At 48.5% G+C, this 17,463-nt stretch overlaps 1 protein-coding gene across 1 annotated transcript in view; it reads left to right on the top strand.

The window, feature by feature from the left end:
• COL13A1 (collagen type XIII alpha 1 chain) overlaps positions 1–16,830 on the top strand; it is a 176,510-nt gene extending 159,680 nt beyond the window's left edge. Inside the window, exons 37-39 of the mRNA XM_012558384.1 lie at positions 2,159–2,245; positions 6,329–6,367; positions 16,711–16,830. Coding sequence (XP_012413838.1) covers positions 2,159–2,245; positions 6,329–6,367; positions 16,711–16,830 — 246 coding nt within the window. The remainder of the gene's footprint in view (positions 1–2,158; positions 2,246–6,328; positions 6,368–16,710) is intronic.
• The last annotated feature ends 633 nt before the right edge of the window (positions 16,831–17,463 follow it).

The following is a 17,463-nucleotide window of genomic DNA, read 5'->3' as shown; positions in this document are numbered from 1 at the left end:
CCATCATAATCCCATGTCCCTCATCCTTTTCCTTACCCTCCCCCAGCTTCAATTTATTTCCTTTAAAATCTATTTTTACATGTTTATTTGCTTTTTAAGAAGTCTCGGCTGCTTGACTTTCTTTTCCCCTTTCCCCTTGGCCAGCTAGAATTCCCTCTTTGTTGGGGTCTCTTTTGTGTCAGTCTTTGGTGAGGGGGAGGATGTAGGTAAAGCTACTGCTCCAATATCCTTAAAGGGTGCCCGACTTAAAGCGACTTCCATACCATTAGAACATGGCACCCTCTAGTATAATTTGCCCAGCCGAGTCTGAAACACACCGACCCTCTGTGACCCTCAGGCCAAGCATGCAAGGAGCCTGGGATCCCCCACCTTAGGCAGCTCTGCCTACCCTCTTCATTAGGAAACTTAATTAGTGCTCAATTTTACAATGACCTGACCCCAACGGAATGAAGGGGCCGCAGTGCTGAGAAGGTTGACCATGGGCATCCCCATTCAGACAGCTAGTGTTTTACTTGTCCACTGTTTGGAGGTAATTGATGCCATGCTGCTTTCATTGGTGGGCATATTCAGAGCCAATGGAATGAAAGAATCCCCCCTAATATGCAGATACATGTTTCCTAAGTAGGAATTTGAGTTTTAGAAACTCATTTAGAACAATGCATTGGCAATTGCAGGCAACCCCTGGAATCAAGAAATTTGGGTAATTTCCAAAGATCGGAGGAAATCTCAAAAGTATTCTTTTCGTCTGCCTCCCTCTAACTTATATCTGGCAGCCTCCCACTTGGGGAACACTGCAGACACGACAAACCATGACTCTGACCCCAGGGCTTGCCTCTTGCGGCAGCCTTGGCTCCTACATGGCTAACAATCAATAATAACCATTATTGTTGTCATTTACTGAGCACCTGCTATATGCCAGTATTAAGCATTAAATGTGCACAAAGACCTCACAAAAGCCTTTGAAGCAGGTGTTATTATCCTCATTTTACAGGTGAAGAAACTGAGGCTCAGAGAGGTTAGGTAACTTCCCAAAGTCATGCTGCTAAATAACTGGCAGAGCCAGTTCTGATGCCAAACCTTTCATCTGACCAGCATGCCACCCAGCCTTTGAGGTTTTGCCGCCCTGAAGTAGCACCATGGAAACCCCTCAGCATGAGATGATAGCCTTGTATAGAGCGGGGGTGGGGGGGTGGTTCCAGAAGACTCCCCAGGGTGCACTCGGGCCCCCTTTTAAAGAAACAACAGATGAACATTCAAACTCAAATTCATACAAAGGTGATGCTTCCGTTTTAAAAACAACTCCTCACAGCCCTCTTTGAATGGAGAAAGGCCCTGACACATACAAATTTGGATCTTATAAGAGAGATAATGTTTACTGAAGTTTTTCAGAAACAAATGAATTCCTTGAACTGGCTTGCCCACATACAAATAGCCATCTATGGCTTCCGACCAGGATGGCACAGAGACACACCTAGAATGGAAGGACCTGGCTGAGAAGCAGGGACCACCCATGATCCCTGCACATGCATGTACATAATGCACATGTGCACACACATAAACACACATTCATACATGTACACACATAAGTACATACCCATACGCACTCATACATGCACACAGAAGCATATAACCACATACACATACATGCACATACATATACACACATACCCACACACTCATACATGCACACAGGTGTACACACATGCTTAAGCACATACATACACACACTCGTATATGCTGTGTTGATGCACACATACACATACACACACCCCAGGACTCTAAATAAAATACCTTGCCTCCTAATAGAATATCAAAGGGATGAAAACCAGTTGGGACAAAAAGTTGTTAGCCTAAAGCCTTTCAAAAATGGACCCTCAAAGAGAGAAGGAAGTCAGTCCCTCAGTTGCTCTGCTCATCACAGACCCACCCTGGGCCCAGTGTTAGCAGAAGTGACCACTGGAGGCTCCAGCTCTGAGCCCTACTGCTTAGCGGGGTGGAGGTGGGTCCTGACCCCAAATCCTATCGGGGAGAATATCCTAATTGAGAGAGTCTATTTTTCCCTCTTTTTTTCATTTTTCTGTCTCTAACCTTAACACATGGATGATCCTAAAGTTTTGATGTTATTTTTTTTTTTCTTGGACTAAACCATTATTTACAGGGGGAGAGGGGGAAGAAAGGCTCTAGAGGGCCTAAAGGGGATAAGGGAGACCAAGGAGCGCCTGGATTAGATGCCCCCTGCCCGTTGGTATGTTTTTCTTTATTGCTTGCATTGTTCTGGTTTTTTCCTTGAGGTTTGCAAGTTGGAAACAAAGAAGGCAAATCAACTAAGATGAAAACCCACTGACCACACTGAGGCTACCAAAATCTGCCTGTCCGTTTGGTCAGTGAAATTCTGCCTGCTGCTGGCTTGCCTTAAAACCACAGCTGCAGATAATTCCGGCCAAATCCCCTTCCTTTGAAGATTCAAAAACAATTGATGTGTGGAAGGGGAAGAGACCGGGAGGAGAAGGATTTTCCAGGAGGAGACCTCGGCTCTGAGCTCCAGGCTGACTTTGGAAGCCAGTGTGGCATTTGGGATTCACGGATTTGCCTTCTTCACTTGGTGGCCACCTCTGCTGGATGGCCAGCCGTTCAAGCCATCTGAATCCTCATGGGTCAGGATGCAGGACCTGGGGTTAGCATCTCCAGAGGCCACCTATGCTCAGAAGTGGGCAGAACAAGACAGCCTCCCAACACCCAGCAGCCACCCACCTAAAATCTTTAAAGCTTCAGACCAAAATCTGTAGAAAGACACCCACGGGAAGCCTTTCCCACAAAAACAACAATAAAAAAGAAAAAAAAACAGTTGTTGTCGAGTCGACCCCAACTCATGGCAACGTCATGTATGTCAGAGTAGAACTGTGTTCCATAGGATTTCCAACGGCTGATTTTTTGGAAGTAGATCACCAGGCCTTTCTTCCAGGATGCCTCTGGGTAGACTCAAACCTCCAACCTTTCAGTTAGCAGGCGAGGGCATTAAGCGTTTGCACCACCCAGGGACTCCAAACAAAGCAATCATTAATTCTTTGTGCCGCATCTGCTGGGCCTCTCGAGTGCCTTTTCAATCCATTTGAAGGTTCTGAAAATTATGGTGCACTCAAGTTGAAACGTATCTGTGTTTACTCTGAGTGAATTTTTGCACGGAGAGGAGGCTGATGGCACCATGTTCAGAAGCTGAACTCTCCAGGAAGCCAACGAAAACACAAAGGTGGAGTTTGGGAGATGGGGGTCCACTGTTGGTAGATGCCTGAAGAGTCCTGCATCCTGGCCAGTGTAGGACTGGGCCTCTCTACTCCATGGATGGATGGAGCTGGCCAGCCTTGACTTCAATAACCCCCATGGTTGGTTTTGTGAACAGGGACACCGAGGTTTTAAAGGAGAGAAAGGGGAGCCGGGGTTACCAGGGCTGGACGGACTGGATGCCCCATGCCCATTGGTATGGCATCACACCCCCTTTCCTGCATGGCTGATTCGGGCATCCCTACCTGTGTGGTTCGTACCTGCATGCCTCTCCAGCCTCCACCCATCCACCCTCTACTCCCTGCTTGTTCTCCCTGTGGACACCCAGGGCCACCCTGCCTTGACTGCTTCTCAGGGGCCCCAGCCATGCTGCCCTTCTGCATGCAGTTTGCCAGTATGTTTCCATGGCTTCCTTCTGTACCTGCTTCAGAAGCTCCTTACCTTAACGTGAGCCGACCCTCCTCAGCCCAAAGCAGCTTTGGCTACATCTGATCCTCATTTCAGAATTGCTTCTAGACAAATCTGCCACCAGAACTCACACTAGGGAAGGAGATTCTGTGGACAGGTTCTTAGAACTGTGACTTCTCCTCCTTGGCACAATGCAGTTAGCTTAACAAGCAACAGCTGAGCGCCTGGCAATTGCTGAAGTGTTGAGGGGACCCTGGGGTGCCTGGGTCAGCCCCTCGTACCACCACCCTTCCACACTGTCATGACTTGGCAGGGGACAGATAGGCACACTCGTAAACATTGCTGGGGGAGACAGAGAAGTTCTGTGACTGCGAGAGAGGAAGGGGGCCACGCTGCCTCTTCTCCCAGCTGGGGTCTGGGGTCAGTGCCCTGGAGACACCAGCAGAACTGGGGGGGTTTTTAGATCCTAAAGGGTTCGTCCTTTTTGCTTAAATCCCAGAAGACAGCACAAGACCCTTTCCTTGGCTTCCTGTTCGTTCATCTGCAGATGGTTCAGCACTGCAAGTCTGGAAGAGAATGAAAAGGTTGAGAATGTAGTTATGGAGAAGAGAGGAGACCCGTCTTCCAAGCCTGTCCCAGGCCTAAGTGGGGACCATTTTGTTCCCACGTGGCCCAGTCCATCTCTAGGCCAGTCGTTCCTGCTTATTGCAAGGGAGGCAGGAGAGGACGCTTCATTGGCAGCAGAAGCAATGGGCTCAGGACGGTCTTGCTCTCCTTCGATTTCCCCAGTAGGTGTGGAGCTCATGAAGCTGTTGTCATACCAGCAATAGTCAGATTAGAACTCATGCCTCACACCCCCTTGCAGAGCTCCTTGAAGGGGACTAGGGACTTTTTAGGACCAGCATGTACAACCAGAGGAGGGCACAGAGCAAGCACGCAGAGCAGCATGCTTCCTGTCCCCACTATAAGGCACTGTCCCCACCCCCACCGGCCAGGCCTGCCCCCGGCAGACAGCATGGGCATATTTCTCCACTGTGGGACCTCGCAGGCCCTGCTCAGAGCCCTCGTTAATCCTCAGCCGGCTGTTCCCTCTGCCACTTTCTTCTGCAGCATCTCCTTCCCACCACCTGAGCACCTTTCCTTGGGCTCTGGCCTCCCTCCTCCTCCACACCTAACCTTCCGTTCTCCTCTGCCTGTCCCGACCTCCACCGTCCGCCTCCACCATCCACGTGCCAATGGGAATGCCACTGGGCCAGCGGGGCTCCTCTTCCTTCCAGAGTCCGTGTGAAGTGTGTGCGACGCGGGGCTGGGAAGGGGGCAGAGAGTCGTCCTGAAACCGTGGAAGCGCCACCTTCCCTGCAGTCCCCTCCCCGACCCAAAGGGGAACACGAAGGCCACCCTTGTTTGTTTAACCCTTAATGCAAAGTGACATTTCCTTCAATAACATCCCGTATCGATGTGTCATTTGTCTATTGATTTTGTTGTAGAAGTGTACATATCATCCCTGTCTTGGTTCCCATTGTTTTTGTTTCCCTGGTCTCCATGTTGGGTTATTGTGTATGTGGGGGCAGGGGAGGTATGGATCATAGGTTTAAGGTAACTAGACTTTTTCCACCCTCCGTAATGGGGCCACTGCCTGCCACGCAATGGGAGGGTCAGGTGCCTGTCACCGGGGCATTAATTGGTCCCCATTCAACCTCCCTTGGGACTGACCTGAAACCTGTGTCCCCTGGAAACCTGTATCCATGTAGAATCTCTTTCTCTGCCCTGGAGCCTGGAATTCAAGACACTGGGGGCAGCTCTGGTCCATTGGGACTGAGTATCAGATCTTTGCCCTTGGATCAACATTGCCCTCACTTTGTCTCACAAAGATGTCTAGGTTTTTCAGAGACCAGGCTATTAGGGCCGAGCAGACTGAGGAAGGTTTCCATCACCATAGGCAGGACACTATGGATGCTCGGTGGTTGCCACCAACAAAGGGGACAAACAGCAAGCAATCGATCCCATCTCTGCTACTACATTTTGCCCCCAAATTCCCAGCAACGTCTAAGGCTATGCCAGAAGCCCTGTCTTCTTGCTGAAGACACCTCAGGGCCATGTTGCAAATCCCATGAGTTTGCCTGTCCCTTTGCACCTTCCCCCACCCAGTACTGATGATCCGATAAGGACTGTCTAGATTTCCTCCTTCCACTGCTAAATAAAAGAGAAAAATAAGAGAATAGGAGACCTGGGAGATAGCTTAGAGGTCACCTAATACAATTGCCTGTTCCTCGGGCTTCACAGAGGGAGAAACTGAGGCCCCCAAGTGCTGACTTAGCCAGGAGCACCCCCCACCAGTGGGTCTCCCAGGCTGCTCTTTCCACGGCATTCAAGGCCGCCTCTGCTTGCTGATCCTGCAGGCTAGGAGAGCGCCCCCTTGGCCTCACACTGTGGCTCCATGTGACCTTAGCCAATGGGAAGAGAGCAGACGTGTTTCCCACCTCCTTCCCAAGCTCCGACTTGAGGTAGAGAAAAGAAATAGGCAACAGTGGGTGGACCACATCCCTCTCAGCTGCCATGTGTGTGGCCCTTGTTAGCCCTGTCCTGCTCGGTGGGTCAGCCTCTGAGAGTCTCAGCCTCTTGCCTTCCTTCCTCCCTGCAGGGTGAAGATGGTCTACCAGTCCAAGGCTGCTGGAACAAGGTAAGGTTCCCAGGGGTTTGCATTGCCTTGGGGCAGAGATGTACTTGGGACTCCATTTCGTTAACAATGCCATAAAGCACACAGAATGTCCATTCTGGGCCTTTCTGCAGATGAGGCAAGACATGGGTCTTAAAAGGAACTATCTCAATGACAAGTGCCCATTAAACATCCCATGCTTGGCCACACTGGGAAAACATACAAAAATGCTTTTTAAGGCATTACCAAACCCCAGTGTATGGAATTTCCATGTGGCCACACGGGTGACATCTTTAGGTTTTGTGTGGTTAATTTATACAGTACCCTTCCTCCAAGGAGTTCCAAACTATGTTTTAAAGTTAAACTATCAATACTTTAGTTAAATAAAACTATCAATGAGCTACTGTCATAGTGTACGGTACACATGAGGTCATTTAAGCCATATGATGACATTTATACACGTGTAGGAAGGCTAAGTTGCTTAAATCATAAACTCACATGGCTCCAGTGCCTCCACATGGAGACGGTCCAGCTCAGCACTCTACCCTTGCCCTTGAACTTAAGCTGTCAGAGCTTCATGCTTTCACACATGTAATTTGCAGTACAACTTCTCTTGGGTTCCCAGAATTCCTGCCAACATTGAGTTTTCATTTATTCACACTTGACTTGGCATTGGCCGTCACTAAAGCAGTCTGAAGCCAGAGAGCTGTACACTATTCAGCCATAGCCCTCCAAAGCACAGGGCTCCCCAGCGTGACGAGTCCAACTTGGTCCCAACAAAAGTACCAGCTGCCTTGATTCACCACTGGTAACCTCCCCCTTGGAGATTTCACCAACCCTTCTCCCCAGTGGTCTCGGGGTGTTGGTTCATTCTTATAAAAGGGCTGGAGAGGAGACCCCAACCAGTTCAAGAGTTTGTGCTTAGCTAATTCAGTCCTATCCCAGTGACCACAGAGTTACACTAACAATGAGATAGATAAGCAACTTTCTGCTAAGATGCTCAGAATCTCTTTCGTTCGTGGGATTGGATGAAAGTAGGGGAACAGCCAAGAGACCAGGCACTAGGTTGAGTACCCCCTGGCCCCTATAGTGCCCCCAACCAGAGGATGGAAAAGCTTAATCCTCAAGGGAGGTGTCTCCGCTGAATCTGCCCCTCAAGCCTCTTGTTGAATTCCACCCTAGACCTAGTTAAAGCTCTACAGAAGCAGGTAAAAGATGTGTCAAATAAGACCCCAACTCCTTGCCCACTAAGAAAAAGATATTCTTCAAGGTTGCTGCTGATGGTTAGGAGATAGAAATGGTTGAGCTTATCAGAAGAAGAACAGCCACTATCAAGAACTACAGTGTCTTAGAGCCACTAGAGAGCCTCATGCCCAGAAATTCGGTCTGGGAAGATGCATGATTAAACAGCCTGGCCTCCATAGGAAGCATAGAGAGAAAGCGCCCTCTAGTGGCCAAGCAAGGAGTCACTGGAAGGTGAAAGCTTCGTTTCCCACCCTCAGGGTGCTTAGAGTCAGGACCATTTCTTTGACACAGAGGTTCCCCCAGAACCCAACCAGAGCTCCCATCCATACCAGGACAAGATCTCCCTCCTTTCCTACAAGGGAAATAAACTAACTCTGTGTTGTTTTATTTCTGTTTTCTTTGCAGTGATGCCTCTAACCTTGGATTGGCCTGTGTGTGTGTTTGTACATAGAATATTTATTTTTATACAGTTTTCAGTTTTTGAAAATGCCAGAAGTATGATGCATCTTACAGATTATTAAAAAACAAACCCTGCATATTTTGTACAGAAAATACCAATCTCTTCCCTTTGTTTACAAGATGTTTTGTATAAGTCTACGTCTCTAATACACTTTTTGTTTGTGAGTACGGTTGTAATGTTTGCATGATATTTGTGCACACTTATTAAGTATTGAAGCTTAATAAATTATTTTGTTCTGGTGCCAAAGGGACCCATCCAGCACTCAGCCGCTGGCTAGCTTTTGTGTGAATTCACATAAATGTGGAAGATGCTGGTATTTGCCAACCTAGGTGTGTCTAAGAATTTAAACTCTTATGGATTTTTATTATTAAAAAAATGAAACATGCACATTAAATCATTAAATTAAATACATTATTCCTTTCATTAAATTAATTACATTATTACTTAAAGTAAATACATTATTATCTTCATGAATGCAGGCAGCCTCAGAGGCAGGGGTTCTCGAAGTACGGGGAAATGTTTTGAAATGTCAAGTCCAACAAAGTGAAGTAGGGAGATTCTATTAAACAATGTCTACTATCTCTATGGAAACTCTGGTGACGTAGTGGTTAAGAGCTACGGCTGCTAACCAAAAGGTTGGCAGTTCAAATCCACCAGGTGCTCCTTGGAAACCCTACGGGGCAGTTCTACTCTGTCCTCTAGGGTCGCTATGAGTCGGAGTCAACTCGATGGCAATGGGTATTATGTCTGTTGTCCCTGGGTGGCACAAATGATTAATGTGTTTGGCTGCTAACCAGAAAGTTAGAGGGTCAAGTCCACCCAGAGGCACCTCAGAAGAAAGACCTGGAGATCTACTTCCAAAAAATTAGCCCTTGAAACCCCTATGGAGCACAGCTCCACGCTGACACACAAGGGGTCATCATGAGTTGGAATCGACTGAAGGGCAACTGGAATTATGTCTATTAAAACATATCCTAAGTTCATCACAGTGCTGTCTGAGGTAGAGATCACTCTTTAACATTTAAGGTGGTGCTGACAGCTGCCTAAGATTTCCAAGGGCCATTTGCTCTTGCTTTTGGTTTTTGTTTTCTTGTTTTTAATACACTATTTTTTAGAGCAGTTTTAAGTTTTCAGAGAAATTGTGCAGAAATTACAAAGAGTTCCCATGTGCTCCCTCTCCTCCCTGTTATTAGCATCTTTCACTGGTGTGGTACATTTGCTACAACTGATGAACCAATATTGATACATTATTATTAACCAAAGTTCAGAGTTTACACTAAGGTTTACTCTGTGTTGTGCAGCCCTGTGGGTTTTGATAAATGCACAGTGTCATGTGTCCATTGCTTGATCATACAGAATAGTTTCACTGTCCTAAAAATACCCTGTGCTCCACCTGTGTTAGGGTGTTGTTTTCTCTCTGGAGTTGCAGCCCCTATTATCAGCTATTGCTGATCATAGCCATGCCACTGATATGGATTTGCGGGCCCACTTACCACTAGTCGTTGAAGAGAACTTTGCCTGTCTGTCATTCCACTCCAGCAAAGGTCATTCAGAAAATGCTCACAAATCTAGGCCGGACTGGCCCAGACTGAAGTTGTTTTTATTTTTTAAGGAAGAGTTTTATTGCTTTCCCTTCATAGTGCCCTGCTTAGCAAAAGCCTCTAAAAAAACCAAACCAGTTGCCATGGAGTCGACCCCGACTCACGACAACCCTGTGTGTGTTAGAGTAGAACTGTGCTGCATACTGTTTTCAGCGGCTCTTCTGAGACACCTCTGGGTGGACTCGAACTGCCAACCTTCAGTTAGCAGCCAAGCATTTAGCCATTTGTACCACCAAGGGACACCCAAAGGTCTTTAGGAAACCTCGGAAATGTGTTTTAATGATGAGGTAAGCATTACCTATGATGTAGCATAAGGGTTTATTGTTTAATTACAGAAGTAGTCAGGACGGAAGTCCGTCGTAAGTAAGTTCTGACGTAAAGTCAAGTAGTACTTGTTTTTATTCTTTAGTTTTCATAGCCTGCTGTCTGGCAGTGTTTTGAACAGTAAATCATAACATTGAACATCTGCGAGTGAACTTCTGAGAATGATAACAGCAGCAAATTATCGACTGCAACATTATATGTAGTACATATTACCAACGTTAAGATGTACCAAAAAAAAGGTCGTAAGCACAGTTCGTGGTAACTCAAATACGTCATAAGTTGGGGACTACTTGTATTTTTAACATAAATTGGTACTTCTGAAGTGCTTGAGACTAACAAATTACTAAATTACTTGGGTTGCTTAAACACCTTGTTTGCATTTTAAGTTTCCTTTCTTCATAGACAGGGCAAAGGCGAGCAAACTCAGACCCTGTCCACACACAGTAACACAGATTCTCATTTAGTAGATTCCCCCTTCGTGAGCCCTCTGCCACCTTAGAAGGGTGAAGTCACACACTCAACCAACTCTTGTGTTAACGGAGTCTCCTGGGGACTACGCCAGCATTCTTACTCTAAATGTCCACCGCGTTCTCGTTCTCGTGGTGGTGGAACAAACACCCCCTCAGCCTTGGCTTCCTCCTCTGAGAAATGCAGTGTGAATGAACGCTATCTCTGTGCTCACCAGACGGAGCTCATCTGTCGCCTCCCCACAAGATAGAAGCCTCCAGCCGGCAAGTTGCTCTTCCTGCCAAGGAAATGTTCAGGATATAGCACTTTCTAGACAATCCTAAATTTCAGGGATGATTTTTGCCCTGACCAGATTCCCAGGACCCTGTCCAGGGCTGATTCTCCGTCAGTCACAGTGAGCACAGGGTCCAAGGCCCACAATACTTTTAGGGGCCCCTAATGGAACCCTGTTTGTGCAGTGGTTAAGAGCCCAGGCTGGTAACCAAAAGGTTAGCAGTTTGAATCCACCAGATGTTCCTTGGAAACTCTATGGAGCAGTTCTACTCTGTCCTGTAGGGTCGCTATGAGTCCGAATCGACTCGACAGCAAAGGGGTTTTTAATGTTTTAATTTCTTTTAAAATCAGAAGAAAAGATGAATATATAATAATGAATCCAGCTTGGATTATATGATCTTTATACCAACACAGTCATAAAATATAAGTTTTCGCCTTTTTTTAATGAAGAAAGGCATCCACAGAGGCAAAAGTGCTCAGGGTCCCCAAAAGTCGAAAGGCAGCCCTGTCCACATCCTCTCCCCATGGAATTTGCCCCAACCTGTCTGTGCTGATTCACGCCACCTCCAGCGCCACCCTCCTCACTCACTCCCACCACACAGTCTGAGGTTCTGCAGAAGCCGTGTAACCTGGTTCTTCCAGACCCCCTGGCCCATTCCCTTTCAGGCTCTAGTTGGAGCCATCAGAACTCATCAACGATTCCCAAATAAGAGTAAAACATTAGCAGAGCTCTCTGGTGACTATAATTCTGTCTTAGCTGAATAATGCCCTGGGTAACTTTGGGCAAACAGAGCCTCTTTAATTTCGTTTCCATCCTTGTGTTATCCATTTACTTATTACACCTCCGTAATACCACAAAGGAGTCCCTGGGTGGTGTAAATGGTTAACGTGCTCGGCTGCTAACTAAAAGATTGGAGGTTCGAGTCCACCCAGAGGTGCCTCAGAAGAAAGGCCTGGCAGTCTACTCCTGAAAAATCAGCCATTGAAAACCCTATGGAACATAGTTCTACTCTGACACACATGAGGTTGCCATGAGTCAGAACTGACTCGACAGCAACTGGCTTTTAGTTTAGTACCACAAAGGATTTGAAGTTGTTCACAAGAACATATAAAATAAAACAGACATATATGTAAATGAAGTTTAAAAGTCAAAGTCAAGGTAAATAAGTGTAGAGGAGAACGCAGTACCAGGAGAGCCCTGGGCAGGCAGGCAAAGGGCCCTCACCGTCACCAAGATTTAGCTGTGCATTGACTTTGAGCTGCCTGGTGGTCAAAGTAAAAAAAGGAAACAGAGCTGCCTGGTTTATGTGTCCATGCTGCCTTCCCCAGGTGGGCTGCAGTCCACTGAGGCTTGACCCTGTGCATATAAACGCATTGTCTCACCACATACTTGGGTGCCACGTGAGTCTCTCAGCCAGGACCCTCTCCCCTATCACAGGGTTGCAAACAGCCCACCCCAGAGGCCTCAGACTCAGGCCCACCCCTGGATGTTTCCACTTGGACCTTAACTTAACCTAACAGGGTATCTAGAAACCTTGCAAGGGTCAACCAAAACTTTCATTTTCATCTGGACCTATCAGAGTGTGTTCATTAAACAACCGTACTCACCTCCGTGATCAAGAAGTTTGCAGAGTAGCTGAGGACCAGTCCTAAGGCCTAGCAGGCTAAGAGAACAAGGTGAGATGAAATAACCAGGTCCTGGAAGGAGAGGTGCAGGTACAATGCAGAAGGGGGTCAGGGAAAGGCAGTGCTGAGGGGCTGGTGGCCAGACACTTGCTCTGTTCCTGGGGACCGGCAGCCGGGACTTGCAGCAGCGCCTGCTGAGAACCGCAAGAGATGCCCCCAGCCTTTCTCCACTGGGAGAGCTGTGGTCATGTAGGTGAAAGTTCTTTGTAAACTGTAAAGTGCTGGGTCTTGGGATTGGTTGCCTTCTATAGTTCACTCCCCGGTCCTAGCACCTGTTGTTCTGTGCTCTGGTACAGGGACCACGGTGCTGCCCAGCACTGTCTACCTGCAAACACCTGGCTTGACAAAAGAATCTGAGCCATTGCCCCTGGGGTGGCAGTGTAACAGCTTGATCTAGGCTGGGAGAACAACTCACTATAGTGTCAGCGACTGAAACCTCTGCAGGAAAGCCCACCTTGCTGGAGGAAGAGATGCCCCCCTCCCACACGTGCCCAGATCTGCCCCCATCTCAGCCACTCCCTGTGCTTCCTGTGCCAAATCAAGGGCCGGCGCCCTGACTCCACCTGGCAGATTGGAGAGGAACGGGGTGAAAGGAGTAGGGCACTGGCCTGCAGGTTGAGGAACTCAGCTTCTAGTCTTTTCTCTGCCGCGAACTAGCTGGTTAAGGGCTATGGCTGCGAACCAAAAGGTCGGCCATTCGAATCCACCAGCCACTCCCTGGAAGCCCTATGGGGTAGTTTTACTCCGTCCTAGAGGGTGGCTGTGAGTCGGAATCGACTCGACGGCAACGGGTTTGGGTTTTGGAACAAGCTGTCTGACCTTGGGCGACTTACTCCCAGCCTCAGTTTCCCCAAATGTAAAATAAGGAAGTTAGACTTGAATGTCCTCCATGGGCTCCTCCAGCTATGATACCCTGAGGTCCTCTGATTCCTCTGATGGGTCAAACCTAGGAGAATTGTGGGTGCTAGAACATTCCGTGCCCCCCCCCCCAACACCACCACTTAGAATTATTTGGCTGTGATAATAGAATGCATGGAATTGGTTTGCAAAACTGTGTGCAGCGTGTGTGTGCTTCTTAACCCCGAATAACAAAACTCCAAGTGGACCTGGCCACACGGGGGCAGCGTGAGCAGAGTCAGCGTTCCTAGGGCAGAAAGGGCTGTAGAGGTTGCTTCTCACGCTGGTTTCTACGCTGATGAATTTATTAGAGAGTCAGCAATAGAGGTTTAGTCACCTGCACGCAGAGAGAACCCCTGAGGCCTCCTTGAATGTTCAGGGACTCTGCGCTGGGGTAAGGTTTGTGCAGCCTTGCTTTATAGCAGGCCCTCTGTGCCCCTCCCCACGCACCACCCACGTGTGGAACTCTTCTCTGGCCTCTCCCCTGCCCTGGGCCTTGACACATTTTCAGGAAACTTGAGATGTAAAGCACCCCAGACTCTACAATGTTTTAAAGAAGAGAAGGGCGGGCCACTAGTGGGGAACCAGAAAAAGAGGAGGAGCTCCTGCAGAGTTGTGGAGTGGAGAAGGCATGCGAGGGAGCAGCTAGCCACTCATTTCTCAAAGGAGCAGAGTTTTCGAGGGTTGAGTTCCCTTGAAGCAGGATGTTCCTCACCCTGGCAGGGGAAAGGGAAGGGAGCTATATTTTATAAACTAAGCCCAGAACCCCACATGCAAAATGACCGTCTGGTTCCTAGAAAGCCTTGTCTCTGAGAAAGAGGCAAGCTCCTGTTTGAGGAAGACACAGGTGGAGGTGGAGCTGAACCAAGGACAAAGCCCCCAGCTGCCTACTAAAGCCTTCCCCAACAGACCCCACCCTCCTTTCCTCAGACTCCAACCAGCTGGGTCTACTCACTAAACCCTAAACACCTCATTTGCTTTCCCCCTTCAACACCTTTGGCCAGGTGTGCCCTTCACCTGGAATGCCACTATTTCTCCACTGCCAACATTTGACCCAGCTCCTTTGGAGGCCCAGCTCAAAGCCATGACCCTGGGAAGACTTTTCTGATTCCTCAGTTGAATGAGTCTCTCTCTCCTTGGAACAACCTAGAACTCTGTTCTTTCCTTCATCAATCCTATATTAGAGTGGGGGAAGGGTCTTCCATGTTAGACGTTGAACACTTAGATGGATAAGAACTCTTATCCATTTGGCTCCCAAGGGGCTAGCTCAGTGTCTCACCCATGGTGAGGGTTCATCAACATCTAAGATCTGCGGCGTCATCAGTCAACCTTTATTAAGCACTCCTGTATACAGGGACTATGCTTTCTGCATGGCAGTGGAAAGGGGAGGGGGAAGGGGGCCACTATGGACTGTAAGATACACCCTATACCCAACAATGCAAGGACGGGTGCGCTAAGCAACAAATGAGAGCCACATCCAGCCAGGGTTACGAGGGTCCTGAGGAGAGAAAACAAAGAGGATTACAAAGCAGAGAGAAGGGAGATGGCCACTGCCTTGCCCCAAGCTCCTTTACCTGAAATAATCTTCCAGTGAGCATGATCCTGGGACATGCCCCCTCCTCAAGGGGAGGACAAATGGGAAGAAAGAGGTTAAAGAGGGCAAGTCCAAACTCTGAGGGGACTGGGAGTCTAGTAAGGTGGCGGCTGGGTCTGTGGGGTCCCCTGACCCCAGGGTGGGGGGCTCCCAGTTGTGCCAATACAGGGAGGCTCCCACTCAAACATCCCTTCTCTATACCTCCTGAAGGGCCAGAGTCCTTGGTTAGTGGCCAAGAAGTGAAGCCAGCCAGCCAAGAGCCTTGAGGAAAGCGCCTTGCTTTGGACAAGGAAGAAGATGGAGCTGTCCTGGACAGAAGGTCGCTGGCTGAACCCTTCCGAGGGGCTTGGTTTGCAGGGGTAATCAGAGTGTGGCCCCAGCAGAGCGTGGGCCGTCACTTGCTGCCCTAGTCTGTGGCTTCTGCCCTCTCCAAGGGCAACAGCTCTGTTACAAGGGCCAAGGCCCTACCAGACACCTCTTCTCCAGCTCTGGGGGCGGAGGTTTCTGCTGCTTCTCCACAGCCAGTGCCCTCTGCTGGTGCTACAATTCCAAGGGTTCTAGAACTCACCTTTCTAGTGGAGAATTACAGTTCTTTGAACAACCTCTCCGTAGAAGGCCTGTCAGCGCTGTCTTGCTTTGATCTGGGAAAACCTCTCCAGGATGTGGTGGCCGGTAGGTCACCCGTCCCAGCTTCTTCTGAACAGATTTTCTTAACTTCCTTTGGTGCTGCCACCTTTAACCTGTTTACTTCCTGAATTCTTTCTAATGTCATGAGTTGACTAATGTTCCAAGCTGGAAGAGAGGAAGGAATAACCACATAGTAGAAGAGAGAAGCCCACAGCAAGACTGGGCAATACTGTTGGACGCCTAGGCTGATCCTCAGAGCCACAGGCCTCACACGTTTAGTGTGGTGCCATGAGATGCCCCCAACCCATACTGAACTGGCAACAGATGAGAGAGGCAGCAATCGAGGTTATTTTCAAGAGGGTCTGAAAGAAGCCACCTTCCTTTAGCAGAAGTGGTGACAGTGCTGGAAATTCAGCACCCCACTGCCTTACCTCTCCCTTTGCAATAATACTCAAACCACCTTGCTGCTTTACTTCATGATACTCAAACCTCTTGACTCCTTACTTTTTTGATGAAGAGGGTGACCACATTCTATTGTTCAATCAGGACACTTTGCAGGTGAAATAGGGCACTGTTAATAATTATGCTGTGACAACAGATGGACACACCTGGCAAACTAGGATGTGGGGCCACACTAACAATGGCCCAATACACAAGGCATCCCAGCCCTCCCAGGTCAAGCTTCTGCAACAACTCAACCTACACCTCCTGTTACCTTAGAGCCGCAGCCATTTACTGATGGCCTAAAGTGTACGCAGAACCGAGGTGGACATCGTGTGGGGAACAAAGGTAAATCCACCCTGTCCTCCCACCACTCACCTCTGGTAGGGAGATAAGATCAGAACACAAATGACAACAGCCTCGGAAATGGGGGTGGGGATGGGACAGAGGAAGGCAGAAACAAATGGCAGTGGGTAATCCAAGGAAAGAAAGATCTTCTTGAGTAAACTGACATCTCAGAGGAATTTCTCCCCAGGATGGAGAGACTGGTTTACCAGGGCACACATCCTGACTATATCCATAACAAAGTCAGCCCTGGAAGGTTAAAGAACATTCATTAGAACAAGGTTGTCCAGTTCTGTTTTCCATTCGTAGTGTCTGACCCACAAACTCTTGTAAAAGTACAATCCTGCCGTTCACTTAATGGCCCCACCTCTCCCATTGAGCTCCCTGGCCCACTGTCCCCTATCAGGTGCTCATCCTACAGCAGGGACGGCCGCTTCTGTACAGGAGAAGGAGCATCTCCAGGGCTGAAGACAAATTGCAGGAGCCCATCTGGGCCCCCTTCGGGGTCAAGAGCACATGTGTCTAACTGGATGTGGCAAAAGTCATAGCTAATGCGCACTCCTGCCAGAACCCTTGTGGACTGGGAGAAATAAAAAGCATCCCTACAGAAGGTGACATGGAAGTGAACGGGTTTGAAGACTTTCAATGACTCATAGGATCCTGGACAAGTATGTAGCCAACTGGTCTTTACCACCTGCCAGCAAAACTCCCTGCTCTGAGCCAACAACAGTCGAGGAATACAAATCCATCATGGCCACCTTTGAAGAGAGGAAACGCTCTGGCCCCAGGGCTTACTGTGAGAAATGCAGTGAAATCGTCTGCTAAGAGACGATTTTCTCGCACTCCACTCATTCCAAAGACAAAGTGTTTTTTTGCTAAAGTCTGTCAAAATAGATGCGCTTGCAATTCCCCCAGTCAGTGAGAAGGTGCTCAGGCTTGGGTAAGAGATCTGGTGCCTGGCCTGACTGCCTCTTGCTAGCTAGATGGCCTTGGTTGGGCAAGCGCCTTCACTGCCCTGAGCCTCCGTTTATCATCGGTAACATGGGGAAAGGCCCACCTACCTCACAGGTGCAGTGGGGTCTGATGTCTGTGAAAGAACTTTGAAACAGTCAAGAGCTGCACGCAGGTGAGACAGTATAATCATCAGTGTTAACCATAC

This window comes from Trichechus manatus, unplaced genomic scaffold (assembly GCF_000243295.1).
Source record: "Trichechus manatus latirostris isolate Lorelei unplaced genomic scaffold, TriManLat1.0 scaffold00163, whole genome shotgun sequence".
In the NCBI taxonomy this organism is placed as follows: Eukaryota; Metazoa; Chordata; class Mammalia; order Sirenia; family Trichechidae; genus Trichechus; species Trichechus manatus.
Note: the sequence above shows the minus strand (reverse complement) of the source record. Positions and strands in the feature narration are given on the sequence as shown.